General features: G+C 23.6%; 3 protein-coding genes across 16 annotated transcripts in view; 2 read left to right on the forward strand and 1 right to left on the reverse strand.

Moving 5' to 3' along the window:
- Positions 1-1,729: 1,729 nt before the first annotated feature.
- LOC102673649 (clavesin-2-like) lies at positions 1,730-9,457 on the forward strand. 4 transcript variants are annotated; one of them, XM_031510709.1, is made up of 7 exons: positions 4,844-5,277; positions 5,759-5,764; positions 6,539-6,733; positions 7,247-7,451; positions 7,600-7,723; positions 7,841-8,053; positions 8,685-9,457. In XM_031510709.1, the coding sequence occupies exons 3-7, from the start codon at positions 6,574-6,576 to the stop codon at positions 9,384-9,386; spliced, it is 1,404 nt and encodes a 467-aa protein (XP_031366569.1). In that variant the 5' UTR covers positions 4,844-5,277; positions 5,759-5,764; positions 6,539-6,573; the 3' UTR covers positions 9,387-9,457. The 4 variants fall into 4 exon arrangements, with proteins under 4 accessions (XP_006616299.1, XP_006616298.1, XP_031366569.1 ...); XM_006616236.2 differs by lacking the exons at positions 4,844-5,277; positions 5,759-5,764 and adding an exon at positions 1,730-1,748; XM_006616235.2 differs by lacking the exons at positions 4,844-5,277; positions 5,759-5,764 and adding an exon at positions 2,692-2,830.
- Positions 9,458-10,612: 1,155 nt separating this feature from the next.
- Positions 10,613-16,003, reverse strand: LOC102674390 (fatty-acid amide hydrolase 2-B). 4 transcript variants are annotated; one of them, XM_031510708.1, is made up of 8 exons: positions 15,762-16,001; positions 15,067-15,163; positions 13,687-13,897; positions 13,260-13,463; positions 12,602-13,129; positions 12,134-12,523; positions 11,464-11,646; positions 10,613-11,362 (listed from the first exon to the last, which is right to left on the reverse strand). In XM_031510708.1, the coding sequence occupies exons 3-8, from the start codon at positions 13,891-13,893 to the stop codon at positions 11,264-11,266; spliced, it is 1,611 nt and encodes a 536-aa protein (XP_031366568.1). In that variant the 5' UTR covers positions 13,894-13,897; positions 15,067-15,163; positions 15,762-16,001; the 3' UTR covers positions 10,613-11,263. The 4 variants fall into 4 exon arrangements, 3 of the variants coding, with proteins under 3 accessions (XP_031366568.1, XP_006616303.1, XP_006616302.1); XR_421859.2 differs by lacking the exon at positions 10,613-11,362 and adding an exon at positions 11,884-12,022 and having other exon boundaries at positions 11,525-11,646; positions 15,762-16,003; XM_006616240.2 differs by lacking the exon at positions 15,067-15,163.
- A 926-nt stretch (positions 16,004-16,929) lies between these two features.
- Positions 16,930-17,659, forward strand: part of LOC102673856 (cytochrome b5 reductase 4) — a 21,572-nt gene continuing 20,842 nt past the window's right edge. For 2 of the 8 annotated variants that reach the window (XR_421852.2, XM_006616237.2), the window contains exon 1: positions 16,930-17,192. The gene's annotated coding sequence lies outside the window, so the exon portion shown is untranslated. Of the gene's footprint in view, positions 17,313-17,659 lie in introns of all 8 variants that reach the window. The other 6 variants (XR_004150573.1, XR_421854.2, XR_421855.2 and 3 more) reach the window with 4 other exon arrangements.

A 17,659-nucleotide genomic window follows, 5' to 3' on the forward strand; every position in this document is an offset into this window, starting at 1 on the left:
TCCTATCGAGGATTAATCGAGGATTTTTCAGTTTAAAGTGATTTTCAAATCATTCAGATTCATCATTATCAATCCTATTAGATATCTTATATATTAAATAATTGTAATAACTTTATTTATTATAGATATTAATTTATATATAATNTATATATATATAATATATTTTATATATAAAAATAAAATATGATAAAATATGATATAAATATATAAATATATAAAAATAAATATATAATTTATATTTACATAAGATATATAATTCTAATATTTAAAAATTGGATCGAATAAAATTGATTATTTGTTTTAGATTTTTTATCAATAGACATATATTTAAATAAAGAAAACAATAAATCAAAATCATTTTTTATACACTTTTTACACTTTTATATACTTAAATTTTGCATTTGAAAGAAGGACAGAGATAGGATAAAAATATAAAAATCAATGCCATTTTCAGAATACTGAAAATAAAACTAATATACAAATAAATAATTAGAGAATAGAATGATACAGTAAGAATTAACAGGTAGAGTAAGATTATTAGCGTCCTCTCTTGAGTATCAAAGATATTGCTTCAAATAATTATATTTCTAAAACTATTCAAGAGATGGTGCTGATCTAAAATTCTTATCTTATATTATTCTGTTTCTAAAAAAATGTCTTTAAAAAATGATGCTGAAAGTCAATTTTTATTTTATCTTTCTTCTTTTATTTATTTTTCTATTATTTGCTTTTCTTATTTATACTTGCTCTTAATGTAATGCCACAAATAAAAATATAAAATGTCGATTAAACATATTTTTATTATTTTTTTTTTAAAATTAGAATTAATATAAAAGATTTAGATATTAAATTGTTTAAAATATATCTTTAGGATGATGATTTCATAAAACATATATTATAATACATAATTCAAATATTTATTAGATATTGCTCGGCAACAATTATTTAAACAAATAAAAATCTAAGTTGATAACAAAGAAAAAGTTTTGAAACATTCTATTAAAAAATTTTATATTTTAAAATAAATTATATGAAAATATTTAATAAAATGACAGATAAATTGTAAGTAATATGCATAATAACATTTTTAAAAATTTTTAAAAAATATTTTATTGAATAATTTCAAAATAAAAATTTTTTCTAATTCTCATTAATAGCATATTTTTTTAAGATTTTATAATTAAAAAAATGTATATAATAATATGAAATTCTTCCAATTATTTGTTTTAAAATAGTTGATATAAATATAATTATATATAAAATATAATATTTCTATATATACCTATAAAATATTTTATACTACAAATGTATAGAATATGTATTGTATTTTTTTAATTTGTAATTTTATATTGAATATTTCAATTTTTCAATAATTAAGAATGTTACAATATTATTCTGAACCGTATCGGTAAGGTTGAAAATGATATTAAAATGATAAGATTCTAGTACTTCCGAGGTATGGAACAAAAAAATGCATTGAATATTAGATCTATTCTGTATCTAGTCTGTGCTAATAGTTTCGAACAAACAGTTTCGCGCCGAAGCTGCAATATTTATTTTGGTTTATATAAAAATATTATTTTTTATATTTTATATTTCAAAAAATTACTCATATATTACTCATATATCTTGCATATAAATGTTAACATATTTTTTTATTCATTTGATGCAGTGGTTAAATTCAATGTGTCTATTGAATGTTGTGGTTAAAATTATAAGAAACTATACTATTGACGTATTATAAACAGGTAACTATGTATTATAAATACTTATAGTTTTAGAAGTAGAAAATTCGGAAGTAAAAAATATATCTTTTTTTATGCTTTCTATTATAGCATAATTCAATTTTAAATTTTTAATAATTCAAAAAAATTTATTTTGATTTTTGCTAATAATTTTTTACTTTTTCAAATTGCATTGAATTATACATAATTAAATTTTTTTTTATTATTTGAGGAAAACTGTATAATTTTTGACATTAATTAGTAAGTCTGAATTATCTAATAGGTAATAATCCAGATTTTTCTGTCTTATGATTCCATCCTTTTTCTAATGACGTAATTATAGTGCTTTTTTTTTTATTTCATTTGAATTGATTTGTTGTGTTATTTTTTTTCAACCAAAAAAAATTATTTAATAATTCTATATTTTGATATTATATATACTCATACAAAATAAAATCATTATTTATAATATAATATAAAAATTAATATCTTTTAATACAAAAATTGTTTATATTATAAATAAATTTTTAATATTAAAATAATTTTCAAATTATTTCAAAGTAATTTTGTTAAAACTAGACATTAATATATAATGCATTAAAATATCAAAATCTTGAGAAATTAGGCCACGTTTTACAACGCCAAAAGAAACCGGTAATTTCTATCTTCTTCTTTACTATAGTTCTACCGTTATGTTGCGTAATATATGGCGGTGTTATCCGAACAGATCTGTTTTCGTCCTTCGAGTGCAGACAAGCACACAGTGCACCGCAAAAAAAATCAGTATATGTGTCATAATTTTAAAATCATTTATTAAATAGATTTTGCAATGGTCCATTGAAATATAATTATCTATTTAATTATTAATTTAAAAATTTGGACTTATATCATGGATTATATATTATTCATATTCATAAATTTTTCAATATTAAGGATAAAACAATAAGTTTATAAAAAATTAATTGTTATTTTTTATATTGATAATTTTACTTTCAATTTAGAAGAAAAACAAATTTATATAATGTGTGTGTTGTATTTTGAATATATATTCTATTTATATACTTAAGTGATTTTAAAGTTGAATGCTATTAGGAACTCTTTCAAGCGTGAGTAAATCGTTTTGAGTATTGAACTTAATTGAATATGGCATTTGATATATTGAATTTCTAAACTCTATTTAACAATTTATACTCTTTTAACATCTATATAATTTTATATAATATAATATTCTCAATTTATATTGAATCACATTAAATAACAGGTAACATATAATATAATATTCATAATATTTTTCTAATTATTCATATTTTATAAGAAATATATTTAAAATGATTATTTACATTTTTATATAATATTTAAAAATTCATACTTTTTTCACATTTAATTATAAATTGAATATTGTAACATAATTTTTTCATAACCTTAGATGTGTTTGATCTAAAGTATAATATCATTGGTTGTCGTCCTTGACAGAATCGATCGGTGAAAGAATTGAATGGTTTCGCGCCATAAAACAAAATCTTCCTTTATCGGATATATACTAATCATTCTACCAAATATGTTGCTAAAGGGCGTTCCGTACTAATATTTTTTATATGCATATTTTTTTTTTTAATATGAATTCTTGTATTAAGTATAATTTATAATTATCAATCATTGATCATTATAAATATTATTATGATGTAATTTGCAATTTCGCACTTTTAAATGACTCATTGCGATAACCATATAGTTTGAAGAATGGAAATTTGTTTATTTTATGAGATTATAAAAATTGTTGCTTTATATTGTTATTATATCGTAATAAATAATGATTTCATAATATCTATCTTATAGCAAAATATTTATAAAGAGCAAAATGATTGGACAAATGTTTACAACAGAAGATATTTTACATAAGTACATGATGCTATAAATTATTCCAGGTGTGAACTGTGACTAGTAATTTTGCAATATTAATATGAAATTGTTTTTTTATTTTTAAAGTAAGATACTTATTTTTTTTACAAGATTTATTTTTTTTTTGTAATAATTGCATGCATCAAGAATAAATTTCTGAAATATATTTGACTAGATCGATAAAAACTAAAGGCAAGACATTTATTCAATTAATATTTTTCAAGTCAATAACCAATCTTAAAAACAGATGTGTAATAAGAAAATAAATTTATCTTTAAAATTTGTAATATTGTCTGCTGATAAATAAGTTTGAATTATTAAAATTATTTTTCAATTATTGTATTCTACATACAAAATAATAATTAAAAATTAAATTTTATTATTGATAATAAAGAAACTTTATAATTATAAAAGTATATTAGAACTTCTATATTTATATAAAGATGCATCATTAGATTTTTTATTAAAAAATATAGAATTATTTATTTTTATTTTTCCATTTGTGTTTTCTACATATTTTATTTGTCCACATTTTTTGGAGAACGGTTTTACTTGATAGCGCAACAAGAACGATCAGTGAGTCAGCCGTACTGGTAACCGGCTTCGTCCGTCTTTCTCTCTATCTTTTTTACTGCAACTTTCGCGATCGTCCTTTTCCTTCCTTGTTAATATTTGGTCTCTCCCCCGCGTCTTACTTTTTTCTTTTCTATTTCTGTTCATCCCTCTCTAGCTTTTCACTCTTTTTTTTTCTCCTACTCAATTTTAGCACAGGTTATTTTTTTTTTTTTGACTATATCAGTCTTTTTTATATTTGATTGTACCAACTTATTTTTGTTTCTCTTTAACTTCTCATACCTTTATTTTTTTTATTTTATTTCAACGAAATTGTAATGGATACTATTATTTTTTTATGATTTCTTTTTATTAATTATATTCTATATAAATTTCACTTAAATTGAACATTTAAAATTTATATTGTTAGAAAAAAAACATAATTATAAATGAATATAAAAAATATAAAATGAATATAAAAATATATAATGAATATAAAAAATATAAAAATTTTAAAAATGTTGAATATCCTAAAATATTTTGTCGAAATATAATATTTGATTTATTAAAGATAATAAAAAATTAAATTATTGGATCTTTAGTTTCTATATTTAAGTTTCTTCTATTCTTTAACTTAAGTCACGCATTTGAACCGATCTGATGCGTCTTAAATCCATCGTTATACCGCAGGCAATTCTTTTCCTTCTTTCTCCAATCCTGCAAACTTCTCTCCTTGAGAGTCTCACTCACACCTTTGTTTCTCAATGCTCTAACACTTTCGAGCGAATCGCAACAGGCGACTTCATTGCGCACCGTTCGCTCGTGACCGTTCGAGCAACGAGGTTCCGATGTACAGGTTTTTTGTCTCTTTTATTTACAAATTTAAATTAAATATATATTTTTGATATCATGATAAATTAATCTTGAAGTATTTTTAAAATAATTCATAACAAAATATAATTTTTTTCTTTGCGGAAATCACAATTGAAATTTTGTGTAACAGTGAATAATTTTAATAGTGATAAGACAACAGTTGTAAAACAACATAAAAGGAGTGTGATTTTTATTGCAGTGTTTTCAAAAATTTTTGAAAATATTTTACGTATGTAAGTTCTTAGAAGAAAAATATAGTTTATGATTTATAACATTTTTGTTTATCGAATCACGATTTTTATTATGGCTAAATATATTTGTTCTATAATATTATAATTCTTTTAATAATATAGTTTATACGAATTTAACATATGGCTTCCAGAAAAATGTCATATGACAAAATGGTGTACATGAATATATAGTATCAAGTACATTATGCCAAAAACAATACTATGTTCAATGCAATCTATAACGATAACCTTAACGATGTCTGTATGAGTTCCTTTGAATTTCTTCGGTTTTACTATTAATGAATTCTTATTATACTATTTAATTACAATTTGCTCAATAATTAATAAGTGCAGTGTAATTAAAACAATTTTGTTTCCAATAGATTATAACGAGTTATAAAAAATTTGTATTTTTTTATTTCGATAAAATGATAAAAAAAAATTTAACATATTCAATATCTTTTTCTATCTATAATAAAGATATTTGTTGACATGTATGTTTTAAAGTTTATCTAAAATATTATATTGAATGTGATTATTTGTTAAAAAAATGAATTATATTTTGTAAAAATAGATTCATAATGACAGATTCTTATTATAAATTGTAAATCTGAAATGATTAATCGTTCATAAACGATTTCACAAAATATAATATAAGATTATATATATTTTATGAAATATAAATATAAGATTAAAGTAAAAGTCCTGATAAATAGTTATGCAAACTAATCTCAGTTAATGTGCGAGATATATTGTCTCTCAATGATGCTTCTCCTAGAAATGAGTCATTCTTATTGTAGCAAATTCTTGTTTGATATCTTACTAATTAATTACTCATAATTCATTTTTTTAATTCAATTCAATTCATTGTACAAAGAATGATAATATGAAGAAAATTTAAGGAAAAAATAAAATATTGAATATCTGATATTATTAATATTAACTGATTATTTTTTATTAAAGATTATAGAAATAAATATTATATGTATTATAGAAATAAATTTCGTTTATAAAATATTTCATTTATTTTGAGGGAGTGTCTGTTTTATTTTCTTGATTTGCAGAATACTTCATATATCATTATCTATTACTATTATCGATATATATTATATTTTATATTTATTTTTATATCTTGAAATATATTTTTTGATTTATGAAATATATTGCAAATATTCATATATCGATAAGATTTAAATTTTATCTATAATCAATGAAATACAATAATTTTTTTTTCAATTTAATTATAATTAATTACTTTAGATTTGTGGTGAAGCAGAAGAAAAAAGATTTGTAAAATGTCTGAGTATTGTGAATACATGTGGGATACTACAAGAGGTCATATGAGTTCGGCTCTTGCACGGAGTATTTATGAAGAGGAAGCTAGATTTGACAAACGTGACAAGAAACTGGCCATTAAGACTGTTCGAGCAATATTACGTGAAATGCCGGATGTAGGTAAGAATTCGTAACAGTTGAAATTTTCATCATTATTCGTAATTCCTTATTAAAATTTTTGATAAAAATTAATAAATTGAAAATGCGATATTAATATATCAAGAATAATTTATGTTATTTCATAAAAGTATATATATATATATATATATTTACAATATACTTTTATGAAATAACATAAATTATTATTTATATATTTATATATATTTATATATTTTATATATTTATTATATAGAAAAAATATATACATATATATTGAATGTTTATAATTCTTTTAGAAATTCATATATCAAAAAATTTTTTATATAATTAAATTCATTATAATTATTATTGTTTTAAGCATTTCATTCAACTTGTTCCGTTAACAATAATAAATCAATGATTCCGTTTCGTACAAATAAATTAAGCTTCGGCTAGATTCGTTTCACATCGATTCTTGAATTTCCGGATCGAGCGGCTTCCTGCCACTTTATTTTTCACGTGAAGCATTACAATGACCCGTCTCTTTGCTCTTAGACTTGAAGCATTGCACGGATGAATATATTACGCGTTTCCTGTTGGCCCGGAAATATCGCACAGAACAAGCTGCTGCCCTGATAGCTGCTTATCAAGCGCAAGTAGCACATCGACAGGATATCTTCGGTAATCTCACGGCTAGAGATCCAGCCTTACAACGCGCACTTCGGGCAGGAATACCAGGTGTACTTCCTGCACGCGATAGGTATCAATTTAAAATTTATTTTGTTCTATTTTACAAATTTAACATTTATAAGAAATTAGTGTTCTTGAATCATTTTTAAGAATAATAATCTATTCCTTTATTAATTTTTTTTACTTCTGTACTTATACATTTTTAAATTAATTTTTAGAAAAGGAAGATGCGTACTTGTTATTTTAGCTTCACAATGGGATCCGATCGCAGTACCGGCATTATCAGTTCAACGAGCTATTTTTTTAGTTCTAGAAATACTTATACAAGATCCAAGAAATCAGGTACAATGTATGATTAATTTTATAAATTTATATTACATTTGAAGAAATGCAAAATGAAATTATTTAAACATTAAATATTTTTAATCTATAATTTTGAATGTTTCATTGCTTTTCTAGCAATCTGGTTTCGTGGCAGTAGTAGATTGGAGCGGATTCTCTTTACGACAGGGCGGTGCCTTAGGTGCAGCGGCATTGCGAAACCTAATAGCTGCTCTTCGGGGACGATTTCCGGCTAGATTCAAAGCTATACATTTCTTATCAGCGCCACTTTACGTTCAAGCTACATTGGCTCTTGTAAAACCTTTTTTAGACGAAAAAACTCGAAATAAGGTAAAAGAAATTGCTAAGAATTAAAATATTTAAAAATAATTTAATTATAGTGATTTATTATGATTTGTTATGATAAAAAATAATTAAAAATTGATTAAAAAAATCTTTAATAATAATATAATAATTTTGATTTGTAATATAATCATTAACATATCAAAAATGATTAAAATATATGATTATCGTCGAAATAATTTAATTGAATTACGTCAATTAAAATATTTTATAAATTATATTTATAAATATATTTATATAAATTATATATATATATATATATACAATAATATAAAACATAGTAACAATATACAATATTTTATAAATATATAATTTCTCATTGCGATATTTATAATTGTATATATAATCACTTGAATAGAAATTATAGTATTATTACATTGAGCTTTTAGATATCGGAAATTAAATATTGACCAGAAGATAATAACAATTCTAAATTATCTGAAATCGGATATTTACATAAAACAAATATTTTTTAAGAAGTTCGTTTAAGAAGTATTTTTTTTTTAATTCCAAAGAATTTCAGTATATTATCTCCCAAAAATAATTCTTTAGAATAAAATTAATTTTTTTTTTATGAAATTTATGATGTTATTAACGTATATCTATTTAATATTTTCAGATCTATTTACATGGAAACAATTTGAGCACACTACATGAACACCTGCCCACTGATATTTTACCAGCAGAACTAGGTGGCACAGGACCTGCATTTAATCCAGGATTATGGGCTGAACCAGTTATTCATTCGGCAATGAAAGAAGCTGAACTGGCTGCGATAAAGAAAGAAAAAGAACAGGCTGAAAATGTAGAGCAATTTTGCGATAAAACATTCGAGTCCGGAAACATAGAAAGTCACAAAAGAAATGAAGCAGACTCTATAAAATCGAACAATGGTATGAATAGAGAAAATGGAAGGCGATTTTTCAATCCCTTCAGTAATTCTACAAAAAATCAGACTTCAAAGAAAACCGAAGGAACAAACGTAGAACTGAATCTAATTAATCGCACTAATGGATATGCGGAAAGAAAAGAAAATAATAAAATAATAAAGGAAGATGAGAATTCTTATTTTAAGAATAAAGATAAACTGTTAAGCAATGATAATATAAATTATTTTGATGATAAAACAGAACAGTATAAAGATGCAAAGGATAATTTATTAAAATCTCAATCTGAAAAAAATTTAAATGAATACGAAATCTCAAATAGACCCGACAGTGATGATAGTAAGGATAATTCATTGGATAACAGATCGGAGAATGCATTAATTGATTCAGGTAAAATCGAAACTCTTTCAGAAGAAACAAATCTCATAACGTAATATTAGTTTTCTCGATTTTTAGGCTAAAACAAATTAATGAAATATTACGTAAAAAGTCTTGGCATTTTGATCTTATAATTAAATCAAATGTTGTCGTGCTAGGCTTAGATCTAGAATTAGATCTAGAATTAGATCGGTAAAATTTAGTACTTGCATTCTGTAAGTTTTAAGAAATATATTGTGATATATGTCATTTTAATAAGTATATGAACATTAATGAGGCTTTTATCTCTTTTTATAAATATAAGATCTTGCAATAATTGGAACCAATATATTATTTGGATATTAGAAAATTGAAAAATTAAGTTACTAAATTCTGATTTTTTATTTATTAATTTTTATTATAAGATATAAATTTTTTTTATAAAAACTTTTAATTATTATTATTATTATTATTATTATTATTATTATTATTATTATTATTATTATAATATGTTATTATTTTGTTAAAGTGTTAAAAAAAATACATACATGCTACATATTTATAACAAAAGTAAAATGAACATTGCTAGAAATTTATGTTCCTCTTTCTATTTATCTAATAGACATATTTACATATAGTTTTAAATAATTTATAACAAGTATTTACATTGCGAATTTAAATTTATGATATATTTATCTGTATAATTTTTCAATTGACTTTTGTCATTATCCATGAAACTCACATAAGCAAAAAATATTGTTGCACATATGAAATTCATATAAATATTACATATTTTTTAAAAGTATTTGTACAACGATTGTTAGAATTGTAAATATGTATTAAATTATTATTTATTAATAACAAAAAAGAAAAGTTTTATCATAAAATCAAAGATCTCTCATTTCGTATTACATACTCAAAAAAGCGTATTATGTACTTAGAATTTTAAGTGTGATAGAAATTGCGTCATAGATATTTTTTTAGTTCTCTTAATAATGTATTTTTAAATAAAATAATATTTTAATATTCCGATTATTTTCCTTAGTTTTATTTTATAATAAGAACAATATTATTATAATAAAAATTCAAATTTACAATTATCATTATAAATCAATAAATTATAAAATGGAAAATTTTAATTTATTATAAAAAATTATTATATTATAAAATTGTATATTATTTTTTTTTTTATATATATAATCAGTCATTGGTAAAAGAAAAATTATGATAGAATAATAGAATAAAAATTTATTTGTTTAGTATAAAATATATATGTATACGACATTAACATTAATACACATTATAAACATAAAATTTTTAATACTTTTATCACATTACCGAAAGCACCCTACTACCATGTACATAATTCGTTTTTCTTTTTCTATCATTCATTCATTCGCTCTCTCTCTCTCTCTCTCTCTCTCTCTCTCTCTCTCTCTCTCTCTCAATTCGTATGAAAATAGAAAATCCTATGTAGAGATCTATAATGAGGTATATAAAAACGGTAATTAAATACAGTGTAGTAGTTTACTTATGTACAAATATTATTACTTCTTTCAACATGATTTTTGTTAGAAAAATGAATTTTTTAACATCAATTTATAAATACAAATATACGCATATCTCAATATATATATCTAATATATATATATATGTATATATACGTATAATTCACGCATTTAACAAAATTTAGTTCATAATCGATTATGAATCGATACGAAAATTTTTATATTTATCATATTACGTATATACGTATAATCAGTTCCTTTTCAATTCTTTCTAAAATATTTAAAACGTCAATATCTATTTTTTTGAATATGAGTTTGTACTTTTCTTCCTGGTATGAATTAATTAGATATAAATTAGTTTTCGAAAAATAATAATGGCAGAGTATGGTAAAAAAAAATTTATGTACCGTATTACGCATTAAATTATTGTCCAAAGAATAAATATATCAAGCTACGATAACCGGAGGTACCCAGCCTCCAAAACCTCGTTCTAATTCTTCAGCAACAGCTATAGTTAAACGATCTTGATGTAGGCCACCAACAATCTATAATGAATATAATTTATATTAAAATTCTTATTTTAATAAATATAATGAATAAATTAATAAATAAATTTCTAGTTTATTAATATTGTGAAACATCATACCTGTATACCGATAGGAAGTCCTTGTTTATTTAAACCTAAGGGGCAAGCAGTAGCAGGCAAGCCCAATACATTAATAATAGCAGTGTATGAAAAGTTGAATGCTTTTACCAGCGGTTCATGATGTAATGGCGCTGCAGTTGGATGTGTTGGAAATAGAAATACACCGTCTTCACCTAAAATATCCTATTAAAAAAATATTAGATTAGAATATATAATATTTAAGAAAAAGGAAAAAAATTTGAATATTTATGGGTGCATGCTGCAATTTCAATCACGTTTTCTTGCCTCGTTAGCGCAACTACAAGGTCAAAAGAGATTTAAAAAAATAATAGAGCTCTTTGCTATTCGAATGGAAAAAAATTTCATTCTACATGCAGAGCAATATTTTTTTTACTACTTATTAGAAATAACTCGTGATACCGTAAAATATAGACTAGTATTCTGACCAGTTTGCACGATACGACTCGAGAAAGATATTATGTCCATTTTAATAAAGAGTATTGTTCCGCAATGCAATAGTAAGAAAAGAAGACGAAGAAGGTAGGAGCCAATTCCAATCCTGATGAGTTATATTACAAGTACTTATCAATGTATATAATATTGCATCAACAGTTTGTTAGACATCATTTTTATAATTTATAAATATAAATAATTATTTTTGAGATTATACCTGAAATTCTCGATAAAGTTCCCTACTTTCTTGTATCAGTTTAGTGTGTTGGTCGCTTCCATGCTTCACCGCAAATCTTTCAAACGTAGCAGTAAGAAGAGCTATTAATGTATGATTACTCATGAATATTGTCCATTTCAAAAATTCCCACCATAAGTTTATATGACCATTTCTATTTGATAATTCATACGTGAAATCTTTCTCATCTTTACAACTCATATTTGCCATCCATAATGCAGTACTCTTTTTTAATTTTCTAATATTGAGTTTAGTCACTTTGACTTTATAAGCTTTTTCTAGATATCGAATCACTTTCCTCATTGCTTCTTTTATTTCTAGTTCAACTGGAGATGTTAAGAGTTGACCACCGTCGTCTTCCATATAATAGAACTAAATTAAAATAAATTAAAATAAAGACTTATATATTACATACAATTATTCATAACAATTTAAGCAAACGATTTATACCTTGAGTTTCGAGATATCTACTTTTTCATTTAAACGTAATATATCCGCATTTTTATCTGCCAGAATTTTTAAAATAGGCGATAAATCTTGTGCATATCTGCACATAGGGCCAATTGCGAGTAACCGTTTTTGATCTTCGCTTTGTGCACTCGGATATTGACCATCATTTGAAACTATTCCTGTAGAAGGTTTATGTCCGAAAATTCCATTGAAATAGCTCGGTATACGAATAGATCCACCAATATCTGATCCTATTCCTAATGGTGAACCAGCTGCTGCTTGTATACAACCTTCACCACCAGAGGATCCACCAACAATATGTCTAGTATTATAAGGGTTTTTTGTAGTTCCATATAAACAATTGGAAGTTTCCCACCACATGGCTAATTCTGACACATTTGTAGTTGCTAGAGGGATAGCTCCAGCATCTCTCATTAATCTGATCACTTCTGCATCATATTTGGAAACAATATTCTTACGAACAGTTAAACCAGCTGTTTGTTTCATGTTAGCAACTCCAATGCAATCCTAAAAAATAGAAAAAATTTAAGTTATATATATTAATATTTATAAGATGTTATTATAAGATATATTTGTTATATTTTATAAAATATAAAAATATATCTTAAAAATATAAAATATAATAAATAAAAATTACTTTTGTAGTAAAAGGCACACCAAAGAAAGGTTTCTTTTCAGCTAATACTTGAGGAGATGGAGCATTCTGAGATTTCAAAAGTTCATCACATATTTTTGCTTCTTTGAGAGCATCCTCAAAGCGATCTTCCACCATACAATTTAACACTGGTTGAATTTCTTTTATCCTATCTATGTAAGATTGTACTATTTCTTCTGACATTAACTGCAAATATAAATTTTAATGCATAAATATTTATTAATACATATAAATAATAAATAATAATAAATATAAATTGTAATTAGTTTTAATTTCAATATATTATTTTAGAAATATCTATAATTTATTTTATTATTTATAATAATAGACAAGATCTATAATAATAGTTATCAGATTTAATTTTTGTAAATTTAATTATTAGAAGATAAAATCAAATTCAAATCATTACCTGTCTATTTCGAATTTTAAAAGCTAAAGTAGTTGCACTGTGTAAAAGTATTAAATCCTTTATAGGTGGTTGAGATTCTGCAGGACCTTTTAAAAATGCAATAAACATGTATATCATTCTGGCTATGAATTCAATTAGCCGATGAATTGCGTTCAATACTTGTCTTTGAGTTTTCATTTTATTTTGATTTTTGTGTTTAGTTGACATTTATCTACAAAAAATTAAATATTATCTGAATTATTATATTCTAATAAATATAATTTAAATTGAATATTGAACTAACAAAAAAAAAAAATTAAAAAAAAATAAAGAAAGATATGAAATTAATATATATAAAACAAAAAATTAATTATTATACATAATCATATATATTGTAACATTATAATTTTTTTATGATGATATATGTTTAAAGATACATATATTTTTAAATTAATCATTAATATATTTATACCTAGAGAGGAATAGAAAAATATATTAAAAATAATATATAATATAATATTTTATAATATATAATAAATTTATATTAGAAAATCATTTTTAAATTATTTTTAAAAATAACAAATTCTGTTATTTTTTTCTTTTAATCAATTTTGAAAATTAATTTACATTTGTTTTTTTGTTCTTCTATGTAATGAATTTTATAAACAAAGAGAAAAAATTGAAAATAGAAATAAGACATAAATCATAATTTATATTTATGTATTTCGTATTATAATTAACAATAATAGTTACTGTGTAAATTGATATAATAATCAACGTAAGTATATTTTTTATCGCTCGACAGTATGCTCATGTTTCAAGATACAACATGATTATTTCTAAGTAATACAAAATTTGTTCATAATACTTGCACTTAACGCACCAAAAATGTAAAGTATAAAACTTTAGATATAAAATTTTCGAAGAACTCAAAGAGATGCTATTATTAATTTTTTGAAGAAAAAAAACAAAGAAATTTTTACGAATGAATTTTATGGATTTTATATTAATAAAAAATCAAGAGACTTATTATAAATTATACGTTTATAAACGTTTTCTTTTTAATTATAATGTTTAATGGTTATTGAAAAAGATTAGTTATTTTGTTAATATTATTCGTAACAGTAATTGAATTAATGAATTAATGATTCTGAATCAATTATAATTCCATATGAATCAATTATATTCTATAATTATATTCTATAATTATATTCTATAATATAATTAATTAATTTTAATAGAATTATTAAATTTCACGGAACTGAAGAGCAACTTGCATTATAATAAAGAACATCTTGCAATTACATACTATAGAATCCATATTAATCGATTGAATCATTTGAGTTGTTATCTTTTTCTATGTTTATGTATCACTTTGTTAATGTCGATTAATGAACTGACCTTGTGTAACAAATTATCTCACTGTGTCAATTTGCCGGGTAGGTTTTTATGGGAAACGCCGGTCGGTTTATCGATTAATCGGGCGTACTACGAGCGTCTGGACAGACGAACATTAATGTACACACGAGTCACAGTCACATTTAAATAAATTCTTTTGAAGTATATGAATACCGACAGCGTAACAATTTTAGCACGCTGTCAGACTAATAATGATGTAATTGAGATGTTACGCATCAAGGCTACCAGTTACCAAACCATAAGAGTTTGACAGTGTTCGTCGAGCCGGAAATTAACTCGCTCCGCATTTCAGGCGATTGATCACGATTGAATGTTTTTTACCGGTTGAAAGTTCTTAGTTTTGAAGTCATTCGCGCGTTTGCAAAAAAAAGGTTTTGATTCATTAATAAATAACATTCGAAAAATTAGATATATTGTTAATCGCGATGATTTATTAAACGAATTCATTTAATGGGCACGGTCAATCGACTAGAGTCACGAAGTTATTCACATAACGGTGATTGAATGTCTAGACGTTTCAACGATAAATTTATGATTGAAAAACAAATTTTAAATATATATATGAAACAATTCAGAATTTTTCAGACATTAATAGTATATAATAAGTTATAATATTATGTATAGAACACTGGTTAATATTTGAATAAATGGAAAGCATAACAAATAATATACTTACAAATTATATTTTCATGAATCAGCTAGAAGAACAAGCTGGATTAATAAATAATTCGATATCATATGATACTTCACTAAAAAAAAACCGATTTAAGTCACAATTTGTCGAAAGCACAATGTTGCGCTTAATACGATGTTGCTTTTTCCGACACACGTAGTCGACTGACAACGCTTACACCTTCACCGGTTCCAACTATATAAGATTCGCGCAATCGCTATAGTTACTTGCCGGCCTGGGACTTATAACCTTTTATGCCGGAAAGATGTTTAATAGGGATAGGCTGTAAGATGGCTGCCAGGTAGCGGGAAGGAAATCTTTATGATAACAATAATTCTGATAAATTTATCAGATTAGATAAATCTTATTAAATATTTTGATAAATATACAAAACAAATATTTTGATAAATTTAATTTATTTTATGTATCCTTATATTATATTATAAGCATTTATATTATTTTATATTATATTTATAAGCATTTATATTATATTATAAATGCTTTGTTCTTGAAAATAAAGAATATTGCTATTGTTATATTATTTTTTCAAAATAATATTTTTATGATAATGAAATTAAATTTAAATCTATGATTATCAATGTTTCATTAAAGTTCAACGTATAAATTTTATTTAATAAAACTTTAATTTATCATTATTTATTGTTTTAATATCTTTTATCTATCAGTTTAGAAAAAGTTTAGAACATAAAGCTTTACATGATAAGTTTAAAGTTTAGTATTTTATCTTTATATATTTTTTTAATACGAATGATAAATTTCGTATATATATATTTGATTTGCAAATATTCACATTTTTTTTTTAAATAATATCTTTAATTCTATTAATTACAACAAAATTTTAAAAAAATATGTTAAAATAGCTACATAAAAAAAATCAATATATATTTGATACAAAATAATGTTTTAAATTTGATTTGTTATATACTATCTATATATTGTACTAGATTACTATATATTATTTACTATATAATAAATTGTAATTCAGCTAATAAAAATTTCTTCAAACTTAACAATATTTTTTGTTCTTTATTTTTATTTTCATTTTATTTTTTACTTTTGCTAAAATCTTTAACACGCGTTTGACATGAAAAATTCTAAACGTTGATTTGTCTGATTGTCGCCTTGATCTTCAGATGGCACCTCAATCGCTCATCCATCACGAATGTAGAAGAAGAGTGAGAACATGGCGTCAATGTGCGCGCGCGCGCGAGTGTATGTGTACGTTAGGGTGAATGTCACTTTGTGGCCACTTGCTTCCTTATCATTCGACAAAGAACGCTTATTATTCTTGGTGATTTTATTATTAGCCGCGTCTCGTGCTGAGTTAATAACGTAGCGTTATAGTGTAGTGAAGACTGGCTTCTACGTCTTCTATTCTGACATGCGGTTCACGATCGCCGATCGTCTTTTTGAGGTTAGCTCATGAGCGTGCGGCTTCGCGCCGCGGTATTGTCTCACGAAAACGTCCGTGTTGATTATCCACATGTCTCAATTTCTAAGTTGTTCTTTTTGATCGTGTAACAAGATTTTTGAAGTACGTCGAATGATCCATTAAAATATTTTTAAGATTATTTCGAGATTGAAAAACGATTTGGGTGTCGCCTCGAATTAGCTATTCTGTTTCTACGTCTCATTTCATTCATGATTAATTTTGGTTATAATTTTATTAATATATAATTATATATTTTCATAATATAGGAATGAATATTTTTTTTCAGTTTTGATTGAATACATTTGATTTCATACATGTCATTCTTTGTTATTAATTTCTATGATTAGAAAATATCAGTATTAATAGAAAATCGTGGTAAAATAAATCAACATTCCTACATATTTCTTTTTCATTGTGATATGTTTCTTTATGTATATATATATATATAT

This window comes from Apis dorsata, unplaced genomic scaffold, assembly GCF_000469605.1.
Source record: "Apis dorsata unplaced genomic scaffold, Apis dorsata 1.3 scaffold_256, whole genome shotgun sequence".
NCBI lineage: Eukaryota > Metazoa > Arthropoda > Insecta > Hymenoptera > Apidae > Apis > Apis dorsata.

Coding starts and splice junctions, on each gene's coding strand:
- LOC102673649 (XM_006616236.2), top strand. CDS start 6,574: ATGTCTGAGTATTGTGAATACATGTGGGATACTACAAGAGGTCATATG. Junction 6,734..7,246: donor ACGTGAAATGCCGGATGTAG/GTAAGAATTCGT, acceptor CTTTGCTCTTAG/ACTTGAAGCATTGCACGGAT. Junction 8,054..8,684: donor ACGAAAAAACTCGAAATAAG/GTAAAAGAAATT, acceptor TAATATTTTCAG/ATCTATTTACATGGAAACAA.
- LOC102674390 (XM_006616240.2), bottom strand. CDS start 13,893: ATGTCAACTAAACACAAAAATCAAAATAAAATGAAAACTCAAAGACAA. Junction 11,647..12,133: donor AACTTTATCGAGAATTTCAG/GTATAATCTCAA, acceptor TTTTTTTAATAG/GATATTTTAGGTGAAGACGG. Junction 11,363..11,463: donor GACTTCCTATCGGTATACAG/GTATGATGTTTC, acceptor TATTCATTATAG/ATTGTTGGTGGCCTACATCA.